This window comes from Gobio gobio, assembly GCF_949357685.1.
Source record: "Gobio gobio genome assembly, chromosome: 12".
NCBI lineage: Eukaryota > Metazoa > Chordata > Actinopteri > Cypriniformes > Gobionidae > Gobio > Gobio gobio.
The window spans coordinates 36,510,762-36,529,597 of record NC_137105.1 but is presented as its reverse complement, the minus strand read 5'-3'; the positions used below and the strand labels follow the sequence as shown (position 1 = coordinate 36,529,597).

The 18,836-nt window shown below is 37.8% G+C and overlaps 1 protein-coding gene across 2 annotated transcripts in view; it reads right to left on the bottom strand.

Moving 5' to 3' along the window:
• Window positions 1-18,836, bottom strand: part of ralgps2 (Ral GEF with PH domain and SH3 binding motif 2) — a 160,034-nt gene that overhangs the window by 76,800 nt on the left and 64,398 nt on the right. For both annotated transcript variants that reach the window (XM_079831193.1, XM_079831194.1), the window contains exons 6-8: window positions 10,863-10,946; window positions 2,663-2,752; window positions 2,482-2,574 (exon numbers count right to left, since the gene is read on the bottom strand). In XM_079831193.1, the coding sequence (XP_079687319.1) occupies window positions 2,482-2,574; window positions 2,663-2,752; window positions 10,863-10,946 (267 nt within the window). The remainder of the gene's footprint in view (window positions 1-2,481; window positions 2,575-2,662; window positions 2,753-10,862; window positions 10,947-18,836) is intronic.

Below are 18,836 nucleotides of genomic sequence, written 5' to 3'. Positions count from 1 at the left end.
GAAATCTTGACGGATTTACAAATGGTTTGGTTTCTTACAGACGTTATTAACGTGGCTATAATTATGGATGCTTGAACAAATTATGAATAATTTTTCATAAGAATGCAGTGTCATAACTAAATCTCTGACGTTTATAACAAACCAAACAGTTTGAAAATCGGTAGAAAATTTAGCAAGTTATGGTTATTTAAGAAGTGCAAGCACCATGAAAGTCGGAAGTCGACCTCCATTGGCCAGCAGCGCGGACGAGACATTTAGCCTTTATTATGGATATCTATGATGATTGACACCTCGCCAAGCCTTTAATGCACTTCCTGGATATATTGAGTCACCCAAACGCCTGTGACTAAATGAGAAAGACAAGGGAGGGCTCATATTCAGCGGAAGACTCTAAACTGCAGGGGAGATCGTCAGAATACTGATTAGAACCGAAAATGGACATAATTGATTACTCTAACTCAAAATGCTCATGCAAACAAAGAAGGATTTTTTCCCTATTTTTTCGTTGTTTTGGATTTTTTTTTTTTTTTTTAAGTGTTGCATTTTGAAGAGTGGACCTTTACATTGAAATGTATGCTGGTGTTTCTGGGCTTCGTCCGATCTGATCTGAACAATATGAGATGAAAGAGGAGTACTGCGTTTAATTTGTTCATGGTCCTTCAGCATTTCATTTAACACTTTCCTCTCTGGTGTATTTATTGCAAATCAAGTTCAGAACATGAATATTGAGTGTTTTAGCTTGTGATAGTTGATTGAATATTTTTTATAAAACAAAAGTACAAACACGCCCACCCCGGGTCCACCCATGCATCGGTGCGGGCTAACAAGTTAAAGGGATAGTTCACCCAAAAATGGAAATTACCCCATGATTTACTCACCCTCAAGCCATCCTAGTTGTATATGACATTCTTCTTTCAGAAGAATACAATCAGAGTTATATTAAAAAATGACCTTGCTAATCCAAGCTTTATAATGGCAGAAAGCAAACCAAATTTTTGGGTGAACTATCCCTTTAAATATCAAATAAATGACAAACTTTAATTTAAGTGTTATAGTTTTACAGTAGCAACAATAAAAGGCAGTCGTAAAGGTCAGTCTCATAAATAAGCAACATATTTAACAAATGTCCAATTTCTGCCAGCTATGAAAACAAGCAGATTCCTATACATCCAAATGTAACATTTACACATGTGGGCATTTACATTTAGAAGTTATGGGATTTTCTAAAGAAAACATGCTAATGAAAACTATGCTAACTATGTCAATGAATGTTAGCAACCCAAGTGCAGCACAGATGCTCATCTACAGATTGATTTGTGAGCAAACACACTGTAAAGCTATAAAAACCCAAGGAACAGGTGTCCGTTTTATAGATAGTTGGCCCATTTTATAGTAGAAACAGACAATTGTTTTGGAAAACTCAGTATTAGCTTTAACATTAGCACAGGCTTCTGATCTTTAAAGAAACCGAAGCATTTCGTTCATACGAATATAGTTAACATCAACGTTTCCCTTCTTAGAGAATATTCACTCAAACACTCAACATGTTATGCTATTTTAATAAATTATAGGGGCATAGATAAATCACTACTACTATTGAGTGTGTTCAAATGGACGGTGTTGTGTTTTGGGAATTGAAATGAATGGTTGAATTCCAGTAAAGACTAAAAAGGAGGAAAACTAAACAGAGTTTCTTGTTGTTCATCAATCTGAGTATTGGAAAGCAACAGCTCAAGGTTTTGCAGTGATTCATCTGTTAGCAGTCTCCAGCACTCATCAATAACTAACTGAGAGTGTGTTGGAGGCCTGGATATTTTCACAACCTGTAAACACACACGAAAACTCGAAAGAAATCGAAAGAAATCTGCACACGCAGCAGCTGGGTTGGACAGAATGATAACGAAGGAAGCAAGAACCCAACTGACCCAAAAACAGACCCAGGATGCTTTGAAAAAATAAATAATAATAATAATTATTATTAATATTACTATTATTAAAAAAAGTCTTGATGCAAGACATTTTTGATGTAACAAGATAATTTTAAGGGGAGAAAAAAATGTCTTTAAAAAAAGCTGATCATTTTTAAATAATTAAGATAAGTTGGTAACACTTTACTTAAAGCCTTTATATTTTTTAGCATGTATCATGCTATGTAATGCACCTTAAAATGCATTGTATGAAATCATGAATAATTGTAACCACAGTTATAATACATTATAATACTTATCTATTCATTGTTACACACAATTCATTAAAATTATAATTCATAAAAAAGTATAATTCATTAAAACATAACAAACAACCAATTTTAGATGTAACAAGGAATCTGCAAATATTATAATGCATTTTTATTTTATTTATGAAAATATTTAATGCATTATAACATAGATTATGAACAAATGTATTATACGTAAAGCCTTTAAGTGTTACCATATAATTTAGCAAGTAATAATAAAATATGTAATATGGAGTGTAACTCACAGCCCAGGTCTTGGAGAGCCTGAAGATGGGGGCGCTTTGTAAAGCAGATACTACCGCCATCACTGCATGGAGATTATTCATGTCACACAGTTTCTGCAGGAAGAGAGAAAGAAGGTTAACTACACGTATAAATACAATCACTTAAGTAGAAGCACACATGTGCTGTATTGAGAGTTTTTACCTTTGCTGTTCTGATATAGAGGCTCAACACTTCTGCTCTGATCTTCAGAGTTTGAGCATGAAGAATCTCCCTCACCACCCAGAAACTCACCTAACAATAGACAAAACCATAAGAGAGACATTGATAGCTGATCAATACTGCCATAGACAAGACATTTTTTTCCAGTACTGTAGACTACACCACAGTCACATCTAAAATGTACATATAACCCAGTTTTCCCTCAAGCGCAGAAACTGAATCAGTGGGGTCATATGCATTTGACAGCAAAATGTCTGATTTAGAAGAGATGAGAGTATTGTGAACTGTTCGTCTCTCGTTGTTATCATTCTGTAGTTATCTAATAAATAGTTTTGACACTATGTAGTAAACAGGAAGAGAAAAGGCAAGAAGTGAAAATACGAGAAGAGACAAGACAAGAAGAAAACAAGAAGAGAAGTGGGATGAGACTTGAAGAGAAGAGACAAGATGAGGAGGGAAGAAATGAAAACAAGAAGAGAAGTGGGATGAGACTTGAAGAGAAGAGACAAGATGAGGAGGGAAGAAATGAAAAGGGACTTGGTGAGACAAGAACAAGTGGACAAGATGAAAAATTAACAGGGAATGAGAGGAAGACGAGAGGAGACAAGATGAGACGATAATGAGAGAAACTGACATGAGAAGAAAGGAGAAGAAAACGAGAGTTGATTCTGGAAGAAAAGCGACAAGGTGAGAATAGAAGAGACAAAAAACTAGGACACAAGAAAAAATAAAGGTGAGAGGAATTGAGATGATGAGTGAAAAGACAAGACGATAATGAGAGAAGAGAACTGAAGAGAAGAGAAGCATGGAAAAAAGACAAGACGACAATGAGAGAGGAAAAGAGCCAATGAGCAGAGACAAGATAAGGAGACAAAAAGGTCAAGAAGAGACAGAGGACACAAGAGAAGAACATGTGGAGAAGAGGACGAGAGGAGATCAGACTGGAAACTGGAAGAAAAGCAAGATGACAATAAGAGAACAGGCTACTTCTTAACCTGAAGAAACTGGAGGAAAAGCAAGACGACAAGAAGAGAACAGACTAAGAAGAGATAAGAAAAAAAGACAAGTGAGTGAAAGGAATTGAGATGATAAGAGACGAGACAAGATGGGACAAGACAAGAAGAGAATGAGAGGAGAAAAGAAGCAAAGAAAAGCAAAAGAGGCTGGAAGAAAAAAACGACTATGAAGGACCCCAGAGATAGGGTCAAACAAGAAACTAAGAGGAGAAATAAAGAGATGAGGAGAGAAGAGGAACTGAGGTAAAACAATATGAGAGGAGAATGAGCAGAGAAGAAAGGAGAATGAGAATGAGGGGAAATGAGACTGGCAACTGGTAGAAAAGCAACAAGACGAGAAGAGAAAAGGCAAGAGAATAGACTAAAAGGAGACAAGAAGATACAAGTGAGTGAGAGGATTTGAGATGAAAAGAGACGGTACACACGACAAGAAGAGAATGAGAAGTGATAAAACGGGAATAGAAGGGACAGGAAGAGAGAGAGAGAGTAGACAAAACAAGAGAAAGAGGGGAAAAAAAGAAGACTTGATGAGAAAAAGAGCAGAAAATGAGAGGATATGAGACTGGAAGAAGACAAGACACGACAAGAATAGTCAGGAGAGGAGAGGAGCAAATATAGGAAAATAAGAGAAGATGCACAAGACAAGGCTGAGAGGAGACAAAAAGAGAACAATACTAAATGAGACATGAAAGGAATAAGACAAGCTAAAGACAAGAAGAGACATTATATTTTAAGGTTCAGACGTTATGTAACTGCAGACATGGATTGTTGGAACATCACTCTTCATCTCTACCCTGCTCGATCTCCTCCAACCCCTGCCAATCCCCCATTTCCATTTCTCCAGTTGATTTTCCAGGCTCTTCCTTCCCGCGATCCCCCCCTTCTCCGTTCCTTCCCACGTCTGATACTGGGACACACACAGTGAAGTCATTGTTTCAGCATCTCCCCTGCTGTGTGTTCCCGTGTTTGTTGTTGCGAGATTGGATCGTGGCGTCTCTGTATAAAGCCGGAATGCCTCAAACCAGTTGAAAGGATTTAAATCGAATGACTAATGAAGAGAAAAGGCAGCAAAGTACTGCAGACCTCTATACTCAAACACACAAGCACAGCGCAAAAACTCCATCTGACACACACCTGCATTAAACACAAATTGTTTTTGTTTGTCTGATTTTGAGTCTCTAGTCATGTAAAACTTGTCCCCGAATACTCCATTCATATTTCCTCTCCGCGGTCTTCTCATTTCATCGAAGTGAAGGAAAACATGACCAAAAAAGTACAAAGAGAACTTGCTCAGAAAAGGGCCAACAGACCTTATGCAAATACCCCTGGTAAAAGATAACCATATGTGCGTAATTTTTAACATCTGTTAGTGGGTAATCTGTAGGGTCTGTCTGTGGGTGCATGTGTTTTTATACCAGAGTTTTCTTCTTGTATTTCCTACACGGAGTACATATATAAATGCATTATATATTTGTGCATGACAGACCAAAAACTCTTTGTGTGTGAGTCTTTGAAGTGGGGGGCATAGAGAAAAAAAAAGAAAATTATGTATATTAACGGACAGAGTACTTTCCAATGTTTATAGCCATATAAACACTAACATTTCATTGTATGCAATAACAGTGAAATACACAGTACAACTGAACCAGAGATAATGTCAATAACTGTTGGGGGGGTGGACTAGAAAAAAATCAGTAACTGCCAACCACATGACAAAACTAGAAATTATTAGTTAACTACTAAATAATAAAGTACAGATGATCAGCGATGTAGAAAATGAGAACAGTATTGATGATCAGATAAACTACTAAACTGATAATGAAAGCACATACAGTATAATCAACTATCTACTGAATGATGACAAAACTATGGATGATTAACAACTGAATAATGACTAAACTACAGTGCTGATGATCAGCTAACAAAAATAAATATGTTAAGTTAATTACAAAAAGACATACAAACAACATTAAAAGCTTGATTTATCACAGGGAGTCTCTAAGGGCGCTTTCACACCTACCTTGTTTGGTCTGGATTTTTGGACTTTTCAGTTTGGTCCGAATTAAAATTACAGGTGTGAAACCTCCCCCGTACCACGGTCCGGACCAAACAGACGAAATTTGGTCCGACGAAAAGAGGTAGTCTCAAACTGAACAACGGTTCGGTTCGGTTCGTTTCTAGTGTGAAAGCATTTTCTGTATGGTTCGTACTTTCAGACCATTTACAGGAAGTTCCTGTTTATTTTTTATGTTATAATGTTATTTTGAAATTTCATCGAGGCTACTTTGATTATGAAAAGTGAAAAGATGCGCAATCTGTCAAAAGACAGAAGGTCAGAAATGATTTTGAAAGAAATTTTGTATGATTTTGCTTAGAAAGCCTTTCTTTAATGTGAATTTCGTTTTGTATAAATTGTATCTTAATTTTAATCAACGTTTCATCAGATAATTGCCTGAAATTGAATAAATAAGAAGCAAATAATCTATAGCAGACAATAATCGCGGGAGCGATCACATGCTTTGCACATGAACTGGAGCGCGTCTCAAATAAACCGAAACTCAGCAGGCTACTTGTCTCACAAACATGAGAAATATGTGTATATAAAGCTTGAAATGTCCACTTTTAAACGTAACGAAAAGAAAATAGTCAAGCAATGCGCACTGTTCAATAGTGGCAATGATATGCGGCCGTTAATTCATTCTTGTCAAAGACGCTGACGTCAGATGCACGTCAATTTACAAACCAATCAATGTCCAGATGCAGCCCACATAGATGATGACGAGTGGACACAAGTGTGTCATGTAAAGTTATTTTGTGCGCTTGCATAATTGCAATGTGAAACCAAACCAAAACTAACCGAATGTATAAAATGCATCAAAACATGAACTTCGGTTCGGACCTTGGTGCGGACTTTCAGGTGTGAAAACGCCCTAAATGATGACAAAACTACTGATGATTGGCTAACTACTAAATGATGATCAAGCCATAGCTTGCGTGATAAAAAAAGTATGCATAATCAGCTAACAATTACATGATGACAAATCTACAAATGATCAGCTTAAGACTGAAAGAAAACAAAACTACTGATGTTACAAAACCACACACCCCTCTAGCACTGAATGCATGTATAATACGCATATATAATATAATCTCACATAACAGGTGAAGTGAATAACAGTTATCTCTTCTTCATGGCACCTGTTAGTGGGTGGGATACACTGTCAGAAAAAAACAGCGCTGTCACTGGGGCAGTACTCTAAGGTACAAAAGCGAATTATATGTACCATTTCACTTTTGTACCTTAGGGTACCACCCCAGTGACAGCAATGAACCATTTTTTTCTGAGAGTGTATATTAGGCAGCAAGTGAACATTTTGTCCTCAAAGTTGATGTGTTAGAAGCAGGAAAAATGGGCAAGGGTAAGGATTTGAGCGAGTTTGACAAGGGCCACATTGTGATGGCTAGACAACTGGGTCTGGGCATCTCCAAAACTGCAGCTCTTGTGGGGTGTTCCCGGTCTGCAGTGGTCAGTATCTATCAAAAGTGGTCCAAGGAAGGAACAGTGGTGAACCGGCAAGAGAGTCATGGGCGGCCAAGGCTCATTGATGCATGTGGGGAGCGAAAGCTGGCCCGTGTGGTCCGATCAAACAGACGAGCTACTGTAGCTCAAATTGCTCACATTAATGCTGGTTCTGATTGAAAGGTGTCAGACTACAGTGTGCATCGCAGTTTGATGCGTATGGGGCTGCATAGCTGCAGACCAGTCAGGGTGCACATGCTGGGCTAAAATGAAAATTAGCCCATGATTTACTCACCCTCAAGTCATCCTAGGTGTATATGACATTCTTTTTTCAGACTTTCTAAAGTCCATAAAAAAATGAATCTGTCCGTCAAATAACGTGCTCCAACGGCTCTGGGGGGTTAATATAGGCCTTCTTAAGCGAATCGATGCGTTTGTGTAAGAAAAACGTACTTTATAAAGTTTAAAGACGGACAGATGCATTTTTTAGGGACTTCAAAAACAGAGCAACAATCCCTGCCATTATAAAGCTTGGATTAGCCAGGACTTTTTTATATAACGTCTGAAAGAAGAATGTCATATACACCTAGGATGACTTGAGGGTGAGCAAATCATAGGGCTAATTTTCATATTTGGGCTAACGATCCATTTGAAGGCCAATTCACACCACACAGACAAACGCCAACAAACACGTCTGTCACAGTCTGTTGGATCAGTGTGTTTGTTTTCACCCGACTGAACATGTTCAATCGACGTTTGTTGGGTCGTGGAATGTCTGTGCAGTGTGGTATGATTTTCCAACAAACGACAACAAACTCTGACATGATCTGAGCTGGATAAGAACCATTGCCATGACTTGACGTGTAGGTGCTGGGCATGCTTAGTAAATTATCCCTGAAAATGGCAGGTTTCTGGACAAATCCGAAGACAATTCTAAAGAAAGAGCAAGGAGATATTCATATTCGCAAGAGCACACTGGATGAAGTTTGAGCGTAACGCAACGTAAAATATGAGCGAGAGCAGAGTCATATTTGAAAGTGCGCGTCCAGTAAGTTTTGTGCTAGAGTGACAGATATCTGCCTGCGAGCGGAGAGATTCATTGAAAGGATGCACTCTCGCATTACAAAAATTTAACGCCATACAAATGGGAAATGGCCTCAAATGAACTATGAAACGAGAAGAAAGTCGTGTCTCAAGCTGCAATCTTTTATTATTTTTGGTAAAAAAAAACACTAATGGAGAATATCTTCTGTTTTTCCGTGTGTGCTTGAACATTTCCGTGGGTGCCCGAGTTTGCCGGTGTCTGTTGGGGCAGTGTGAACACGACAGTTATTTTTCATAAAATTCTAAATGCAATGGCCAACTTGTTTGTCTGTGCAGTGTGAACTGGCCTTTAGGTGAGATTAGGTTCCAGCTAACGTTCCAGGTCTCTTTAGAACTTTTTGTTCTTGCCTTTCCAAGCATCATCCTTCAGAAAGTACATTTGTGTTGGCAGGCCAGTGCGTGTGGGTTCCTGAACAGCCGTTTTAGCCGTTTTGAGGATGTACATTGAGAAAGTTTCCACAGAACAAAAATTCCTCACTGATATTCTCATATTTATTACAGAGTGCTGTCTATATTATCAGGGAAGTGAGTCTGTGTCTGCAAGAGTGTGTCAAAGTCTTAAAGTTGAGATTTAGCGGTGTAAAAAACGACTTTTGATTTGCCTAAAAACTTTATTCAATGATAATTCCCTTCTGGTTACACACTGTAAGCTTCTGCCAATAATGAAGCAACGATTGCACACAGAAACTTGTACGCACTCAGATGGGGCCACATATTTCTTCAAAGTCCAACTGGATCAAGTCAGTGTTTCCCAACCCTGGTGTATATCCAACATCTCTGCTTAAACCTCAGTACAGTGATAACCTCTTCAAACATCCCCATTACCAGCTCACATTAGAGCCAAAATGTTATTGCAAGTCCAGTTTCCCACTCGTCTTATTCACCTGAGAGTGACTGACGTACAATCACATTTATGCACAGTGTGTTGTGTTAGCATAGAGTCCAAATTCTGTTAACAAGAACCCTGACGGCGACGTAATTTTCCATACTAGCCAATCAAAGGCAATAAAGTCAAGTGATTTAGGCCAGAAACATACTCATAGGCAAACACAGGCGGTAATGCTCAGAAAGCACATTACAAGCATGGCAGCTTGCAAAGTTGAGCCACTACGGAGGCCTCCACCCCTTGTGACCTGAACACTTACCTGGACCAACCCTTTTCTACACTTTGATGGCCAATCCCTTAATAATAATAATCAGAAATGTTTCATGAGCAGCAAATCAGCATATCAGAATAGATTTCTGAAGGATCATGTGGCACTGAAAACTGGAGCAGTGATGCTGAAAATTCATCACTGGAATAGATAACATTTTAAAATATATTAAAATATAAAATGGCTATTTTAAATTATAATAATACTTCACAATATTACAGTTTATTGTAAATGTTTTTACTGTCTTTTAAAAACATTTACCAAACATACCAACCCCAAACCTTTAAATAGTGTATGCAGGGTTTATTTTAAATTGCAATTTTGTATTTAGCTTTTCGATAGATTACAAAGCTGATTATTTACATCTATATGGTCTGTTCACTTGCCTTGTTTTCACAAATCTTTTTTTTAAGTCGAGTCTCAAAGAATTATATGTTTCTTCAAATCTTTTAGCGTTTATTCATTTAAGTCACTGTCAGGAAAAAATAATGTTATTTAAACTGTCGACATGTTTATTTAACTTATATATGACCACAATGCCCCTCACACTCAATTGATCCTTGCCAAAGTGCCAAAGGCCCGACACTACACATATTCACTCAAACAGGCGCTTAATTGCAGGTCCAATTGTGTTGAAACTCCTTAGCTGGAAGTCTACAGTTAATCCTAGGGCTGCACGATTATTCACAATTAACCTGAAATCACGCTTAAACCAATTTGGCTTATTGCAATTATGAAATCACAAAGGCTGCGGTTATTATTTTATGTGCGTCTTGTCAATGAAGCACGGCTCTGTGATTAGTAGTAAATGGTGCTCCAATCTGAAAGCACTGCAAGTTTGAGTCGCTTATAGTGTGCATTTGAAAAAGCAAAACTCAGTTCATAATGACAGTTGAGCATGGTTCTGTGAGATGATGAGGCTTCTTACACAGAATAAGGCACACATTTCATAGCGTATTCTATACCGTGATAAAGGCTATGTTAATTAGCATTGAAGTATAAATATACATCATGAAAATACTAGAGAAGGCTAGAAGAACTCAGACATACCATATATTGTTGTAGTCGTGTGTTTATTAGTCATGTTTAATCAATCAAAGCGTTTCAATCTTGTGTTTCAGCTACAGTGATAGTATGATGCCCATAGGGATTTCCTGGAATGACGTGTGTTATTATACTTCTGCGGGGCATATTTGGAGTTTCTGCACGAGAGCGCGCTCTGGCGCACAGAGTCGTGCTTCACTAACAAGCTGTGCATAAAAAAAAAATTCACAGCCTTTGCCAAATTGAATGCAGTTTAATTTTGATTAATCGTGCAGACTTGGTTAATCCCCATTATTGTTAGTATCAAAGTAATGGGGCAAAGGCAAAAAGTGTCTGTGATTTACCTGGTTGAAGCGTCGCGTGAAGGCCACAGCATTCGGCGCTGAACTGTGCTTCTCCTTCTTGTTCCAACCACAACTAGAGAGCTCCTGAAAAAAAAAAAAAAAAGTAACGTAAAACAATCGTGTTCCAGCTGGTTTGTGATTTGAAAACTGGACGGAAACAATCAAGTCAACCAAGCACTACAAGGGAAAAAGAGCGGTTCACAGTGCCAAACACGAATCAACTCGGGACACATGAGATGGCTTGAGCATTGCTCATGACCAGTGACCCTAGAAAGCAGAATTAATGGGGCTTTTAACAACGTAAGTTTGAATCTTTCCCGGTCCATAACGCTTTATACACTTTTTGTGTTTATACACTAATTTTGCATCTAAACACAGGAGTTATCTTAGACTTGGATGGCAATCATCTGAAAATTGTGTTGATCCTTTTTCTCTTGACTGGATGAGAATGGAAAAGCTTTCAAAATAATATTTAACGATGTTTATTTGGCAGCAACACAATTGGAGAAACATCAATCTGACACGCTAAATCTCTAAGACACAAACATGAAAACTCACCTCTGACTGTTTTGTCATCTAAGAAATGATATATTAGATCCAAGATTAAACCCGTTGTGACAATCTAATATATGACATAATGGCCATGCTTGGAAATTTATATTTGGAAACTCCCGATCATAATTATGCAACCGTGTGTTACGTAATTATGCTAAACGTTCAGACATTTTCCAGAAGAGAATCCGTCTCAAACGAGATGTTAGCACCATTAAAACAAAAAAACAAACTCTGATATGCATTCAACCACACGGAGAGATTTAATTCCTGTCAGTTGTCGGTAAATGCGAGAAGAGCTGCCTGATTTGAGTGAAAGTAACCATCAAACATATTCATCATGATTGTACATCAGGAATGTACCCAACTTAAACTCGGCACCAGTACAACCGCAATCTCTCATGAGGTCGCTCTAGCAAACAGTGACTTAATGAGTCAGCAACCTGTGGAGGTAGCAGCTTAGCAACATACACAAACACAGATGTGAGAATATGGGCCAACACACACAGAGCTTAAATAAGTGTGCTTTCTGCATTGTGTCTCCAGCACCAACAACCACCAAGAAATGCCCCTGAAATCACTTCTGCTGAATCAATTTCTCCGTGTGTAACAAATCTGCCAAAATAGAGCTTGAGCTCCCGACTTCAGAATCTGTGATGAGGAAAATCACCTACTGAGATTTAATGAAATCAATTTCTACCCAAAACGGAGAACAAAACAAGGTCAATGGCTGATTTCCTGTTCTTCTTCTGTGATGTAATGCATTTCTGAGACCAAGGTAAAACTGAACTGAACAGTGCCTTTATTCAATTTAACCGAACGTAATTGGTCCAGCTGGCCAGTTATCAAGGTTATCATTGAGTTCTTTAAAACAGTGACAGCAGTACCAGATGGTGGTAATGTAGCCCAATGTGAATATTTAGACCAAAATGTTGCAGGCTAAAACTCAAAAAGAGGAATCTCACCCATAAACAACACTGTTCATGCTTCAACAAAGTTTAAAACTCTTACGCTACGTTCTAGTGATACGTCACGCCAGTTACACTTTTTCCGTAAATTGAATAAGGAAGGAGGTCCGTCGGAAGCTAGATTGTACTAGGGCTGCTCGATTATGGAAAAAATCATAATCACGATTATTTTGGTCAATATTGAAATCACGATTATGTAACACGATTATTTCACATGACTTTGGGAATGTGTTGTATTTATTAAAAATACACCTTTCAACAATTCAATTGAAATTGTAACATTTGTTGTACTTTTTGAACTATTAAAATAAATAATATAACATATATTCAAATCAAAGTATAAAAGTATTCATGTAAAAATGATAATCACAAATAAATAAGATCAACAATATGGTGCGGCTAGATATGCTTTTCAGGTACGTCTAACCTTAGTTTTCAGGTACAGAAATGTCTCAAATGTAAAATAACATTGCATATTTGAGTGCATAAATTAAAGATGAATCCTATTAAACTTACAAAAGCTATTCAATCCGGATCGGATATGCGTCGTCTTTATCGACTGTATAAAGTTCACTTAAGGCATATACAGACTATGTCTGCTAGAATACTCATCAAGATGGACATGTTGACATACGTTTTGTGTGAGTTTGTCCGTTCAAGAGCAAGACTTGAAAGAGAACTCAGTATTTGCGCGCTGAGAGACGTGTGCGCGCTCTCGGATGAGCGCACAGAGATACATTTCCTCACAGCGCGCGCGGCTTCTCATTCGCGTCTTCTGGCACTAAACCCGGGTGATGACGGTGAAAACGACTGGTCATATTCAAACATACGGCAGCACTCGCATGCATTGAACAAAGTTTACAAAGAGAGAATTATTTGAAAAATATGAGGGGAAAAAAGGACGTTTACACGGCACCCCTGCTCTCGTCAGTTTTTGTTTCTTTATTAGATTGTCATAGGTCACTCTGTTTAATTTTCAAGTGGTTAAACAAATTCGTGGTGTTCTCTTGCGTTGCAGCCACTAACATGTAGCAAATCTTGCACGTAGCATGTTTCTGCTCGTCGTCTAATTCCTCGAAGCCAAACTGTTCCCAGACAACGGAGTTGGTTTTGCCTTTTTTGCTCACCAAACGCTGCTGTAACTGCCCTCCTTCTGCCATCTTTACTCGCGCAGAGTTTTTAAATTCCAGCGGATGATATGCACACGAGACTCCCGATCTGAGAAAGTTTGTGGCTTCGGGAGGGGCGGATGAGCGCATGCGCGTTTCATTCAGAACGCAAGGCAAAATAATCGTTTTTTCTCGATTGTACTATTTTGGTGATCGTTGGGAGGCAAAATCGAAATCGAAATCGAAATTCGATTAATTGCACAGCCCTAGATTGTACTTTATAAAGTTTAAAATATGGATATTTTTCTTACACAAACCCATCGATTCACTTCAGAAGGCCTTTATTAACCCCCCCCCCCAGCGCACTTTATTATGGATGGATGAGCTTTTTTGAGGTTCAAACTCAATGGACCCCATCAGACCTTTGTATTATTTAATGTTTACCCATAAATGAAGAATTAGTTGATCAGTCAGACGGTCTCTTCCTGTCTGATTGGGAGGCTCTTTGCAAGAAAAAGGTGCAAAGTGGACCATCTGATACAAAACAAAACAAACAAAACATTGCATAATAAATGAATGAGGCATTTATATAGCGCTTTACTTTGTACTATTACACACCTAAAGTGCAACAAACATATCTGGGGTTCTCCCCTGAACCACCACCAATGTGCAGCATCCACTTGTATGATGCAACGGCAGCCACACTACAATGGCGCCAGTGCGCTCACCACATGCCAGCTACAGGTGGAGAGGAGAGAGAGTGATTCAAAGGATGGGTATTATTAGGAGGCCATGATTGATAAAAGACAATGGAGGGAAATTGGCCAGGAAACCAGGGTTACACCCCTACTCTTTTACGAGAAGTGCCATGGGATTTTCAATGACAACAGAAAGTCAGGACCTTGGTTTAACATCTCATCTGAAGGACGCTTGTTTCAGTATATTGTTCCCATCACTATACTGGGGCATTAGGTCCCACACAGACCACAGGGTGAGCATATGGACTCACTAACACCTCTTCCAGCAGCAACCCAGTTTTCCCAAGAGGTCTCCCATCCAGCCATACCTTGCTAAGCTTTAAAGGGATAGTTCACCAAAAAATGAAAATTAGCCCATGATTTACTCACCCTCAAGTCATCCGAGGTGTATATGACATTCTTCTTTCAGACGAATAAAATCTGAGTTATATTAAAAATGTTCTGGTTAATCCAAGCATTATAATGGCAGTAGTAGTTGCTCTGTTTTTGAAGTCCATAAATCTGTCTGTCAAATAACGTGCTCCACGCGGCTCCGGGGTGCTAATAAAGGCCTTCTGAAGCAAATCGATGCATTTGTGTAAGAAAAATATCCATATTTAAAAATGTATTTCATTTTTTTCTATGGCTCTGCATCAGCCGTCCACGCGACATCACTTCCGGCGAATAAGGTCAAAATACATGCAAAATACCGGCGCGATCATAGATATATACATAGATTCCTCATTAGTGCCTGCGTGGATCGGTTGAATGAGGCATCTAAGTATACATATCTTTCATTGCGCTAGTATTTTGACCTTATTTGCCGGAAGTTATGGCGCTGGGAATACTAGATGACATTCGTCTGATACAGGGTTTTTCCTACATTGAAATTTTTTTGGCGGCTGCCAAAACAAATTTTTGTCCCGCCAAAGCCTTATTTGATCAGTTACTGTGATTTATGATTGATGTAGTGAATGACTGCTGCGCTTGCGTTAACTGAGTGACAGAGAGAACAATCAGAGAGCTCTTCCCCCGCTCCCACTCTTTCTGTCTTCAAAATAAGCATTCTTAGCTTTCTAATATTTCACATATTACTTTAATCAAAATCAAAAGGTCGAAAGACCGAATCCATGTTGCATGTGGCGCTATCAGACTATGTTTTCCTTTAATTACCGCTGGCGCTGGGTGTGAATTGCGCTCAAAAAAACGTTGACTCTTCTCTGACCAGCTGACATAAACCCTTTTCCCTTTTTGACATAAACCCTTTAAACGGGAAACAAATCCTATCCGGTTATGAAGTGTTTTCTGTGTGTTGACAAATCTTTCGTGTTGTTCTAACAGACAGGATTCGCACACAACGCGTCTGCTAATGTCCGATTCGCGACCTAATGACTCCTTTGAACCGAATCATTTTAACGACTGGTTAGAACAACTGATCTGTCCAACACTGAACTCACGAATCAGTTTAATCATGTACTCTGAACACATCTGAAATGAGAACACATGTGTGCTTGCCCAATTTAGCAAGAGTGGGTGTTAGTTTTAAATATCCACAGTCTCTCAGCTTACTTATGTTCACAATGTGTAGTAAAATAAATAGCCTATAAATCATTTAGTTTAGACTGGAGTGAGGTCAACCCAGAACAAAGTTGTTATTAGCTAGCTGATAATTTTATGAAATTGTATATGGCAGAAAATTAGGCTATTTTTTCTTTTTTTTTTAATACTACTTTTTAATATTGATATGATTATATACCAAAACAATTATCTGTAAATAGTGTAAAAATGAGGAACAAAAACAAACATCAAGGTATCAAAATAAGATAAGCAAAAATTACAAACTTTCTTTGAATTTATTTAAAATGCATTGTCAGTATTGCGCTTGCAGATCACGTGGGTAGGGTACTTTTTTACTGTGCGTGTGTGTGTGTGTGTGTGTGTATATATGACCATGTTTGTCAGCCACCACCAAAGACCATTATTGACCCAGGAAAAACCCTGTGATAAGAGTTAAAAAAATAACAAATACTGTTCGGTTTTTCGCAGAAACTGATCGTTTCGTGTCTTAAGACATCAATGTGTCGCCACGAGCCGCATGGTTTAATAAGGATTCGTATGTCTATGTGTTTTTACTTTCATTGCTCTCATACTCTAAAATATCCCCATTGACATGCATTATACGACTATCACACTGCAACGGTTGGAGTCAAAAATCTTCATTTGTGTTCTACACCTACATCTTGGATGCCCTGGGGGTAAGCAGATATTCATAAAAAATTTGTTTTTGGGTTAACTATCCCTTTAAGTGGGCAACTAGTCTTCAGCTAGAGTTATGCGGCTGTGGCTCTTATGCAAAAAGCATTAACCAAGCATTTTTATATACAATTAGAAAAGTGTTTTCTTGACAATAAATTAGAAAAAAGTATGATTCTAGTAACTTCTGGCAGTGACCAATTGAATAATGTACAAGGAATTGAACCCAGAGAAACCCATGGAGGACAGCAGAAACCAGGGAAGGAAAAATACTTATTCTGGGATTATTCTGTGATTCTCAGTTTTATAGATATCAAGTCTTCACACAAAAACAGGAGGAAGTCGGTTCTGTTCACAGGGAGCATCGCTATTGCACAAAAGCCTTTAAAGCAGTGGGAAGTCCATGGAAAGGGGATCATAGCAGTATTTTATGTTCCCTTTCTTCCACTTTCTTTTATGTCCCTTGAAAAGGCTGTTACTGTCTCTAAAATAAAACATCATTTTAACATGTAGCAGCATTAATTTTTCTATGCAAGTGCATTTGCACAGACACCCACTAAAACACACCAGAACAGACCAACATGCATTAAAAAGGCAAAATCATTTGGCAACTTTCAAGCTGTTAAAAGGATTTAAATGCATATTCATACATTTTTTCCAGACTGAAACAACAAAACAAGGCCGTTCTAAGACCAGTCCGGGAGGTATTCGTGGAAACTGAATAGCCAGCTGAGAATCATAGATAAGATGATGGGAGATGAGCAGAGAGCTTGGCATGGGTGATTTAGTGTAGGCTACGTCAAACGCTGACCTTGAGTAGGATGATATGACAATTATTCACTGCACATTAGCTGAACACTAATATCAGCACCTTGTCTGGAAACCTGGAGCTGACCCATCTAACCACAGCTCAAAATCAGATGCAAACAGGGGAGTTAGAAATCAAAGAAGGAATTTCAGTTGACAAGGATGTGGACGTCTCCAGCCAGTGCCATATGGACTGTAAAAAATATACATAGATTTAATACTATCGCTCACAGATTGGGTAGGGAACAGCAAAGATTTTCCATCTTAGTATTTAATGTAAACATTCTGGTAAAATCCAATCATTTTTCAAATTAATCTATAATTATTGTCAAGTTAAAAATACTAATAATGATTATTATTATTATTATTATTACTACCTGTAATAAACTGTAGAATAAGTATTAAAGAAATGGTTGGTTATTAAAAGTTGAGAAATGGTTGGACATTATTATTGCTATTATATTTATAACTTAACGACTGTAGAACAATCTGATAAATGGTTGGTTATATTATTTGTAGAAGTATTTTTATTAATATTAGAACGATTTCTAAAGGATCATGTGAAACTGAAGACTGGAGAAATGGCTGATGAAAATTCAGCTTTACATTTTAAAGTATATTAAAATAAAACATTCTTTTAAATTGTAATATTTCAAAATATTGCAGTTTTTTTATTAAAAAATGCCTGATGAGCATAAGAGACATCTTCCAAAACTATTAAAAATAACGTTTCCAAACGTTTGACCGGTTCTGTAGATAAATAAATAATAATAGAATTTTCATTTTGGAGTAAACTATTTTTTTTTAACAAAGTTCCTAAAGTTAACTAACACCACAAATCCTGAAGTCAGATCAACTAGTAAGAACATACTTTGCCAATCCAGCAGAAAACAAACAATTTCTGCATGTCTGTCTGAAACGGATCTTCACCTGAAGATTATAAATCTAAAACAGAACACTGTGTTCCAGTGATTCTCTCTCTCTTTCCCTGCTGCAAAAGGTTTTTTCTTGTAAAAACAGCACAAGAGGGAAAGTGAACATGCCATATGTACCGTCCATTAATCTGAACTGCTCTATAGAGTCTGTATCAGATGGCATCCTGCCAAGAAAATACTACTATAGGAACTGCACAAATGTGGTCAGAATGGGGGACTTCACTGGGAAAAAGAACTCCAAAAATACACACAATAGAGGGGAACTAACAGCTGCACCACTTTATCAGTGCTGGGGTGACTACAAGTAACGCAAGTAAAGTAATCAGATTACTTTTTTAAGTAACTAGTAAAGAAAAGGATTGTTTTTCATTTTAAAACAAAATCTCTGTTAATTTTTCAAATAAGTAACGCTCGTTACTTTTTCCCATCTATTGACTGACATCTGTACCCATGTTGAGTGAAATTGGGAGTAAGTGCAGATGTGTTGATGATGGTTATTGTAGTTCTAGACTAAATGTAAGCATTCATTTACTCATCTCTCTTGCACAAAAACAGATTCAGTATTCCACAAAATTAATAAAAACAGTGAAATGAAAATCAGAATATTACGCAA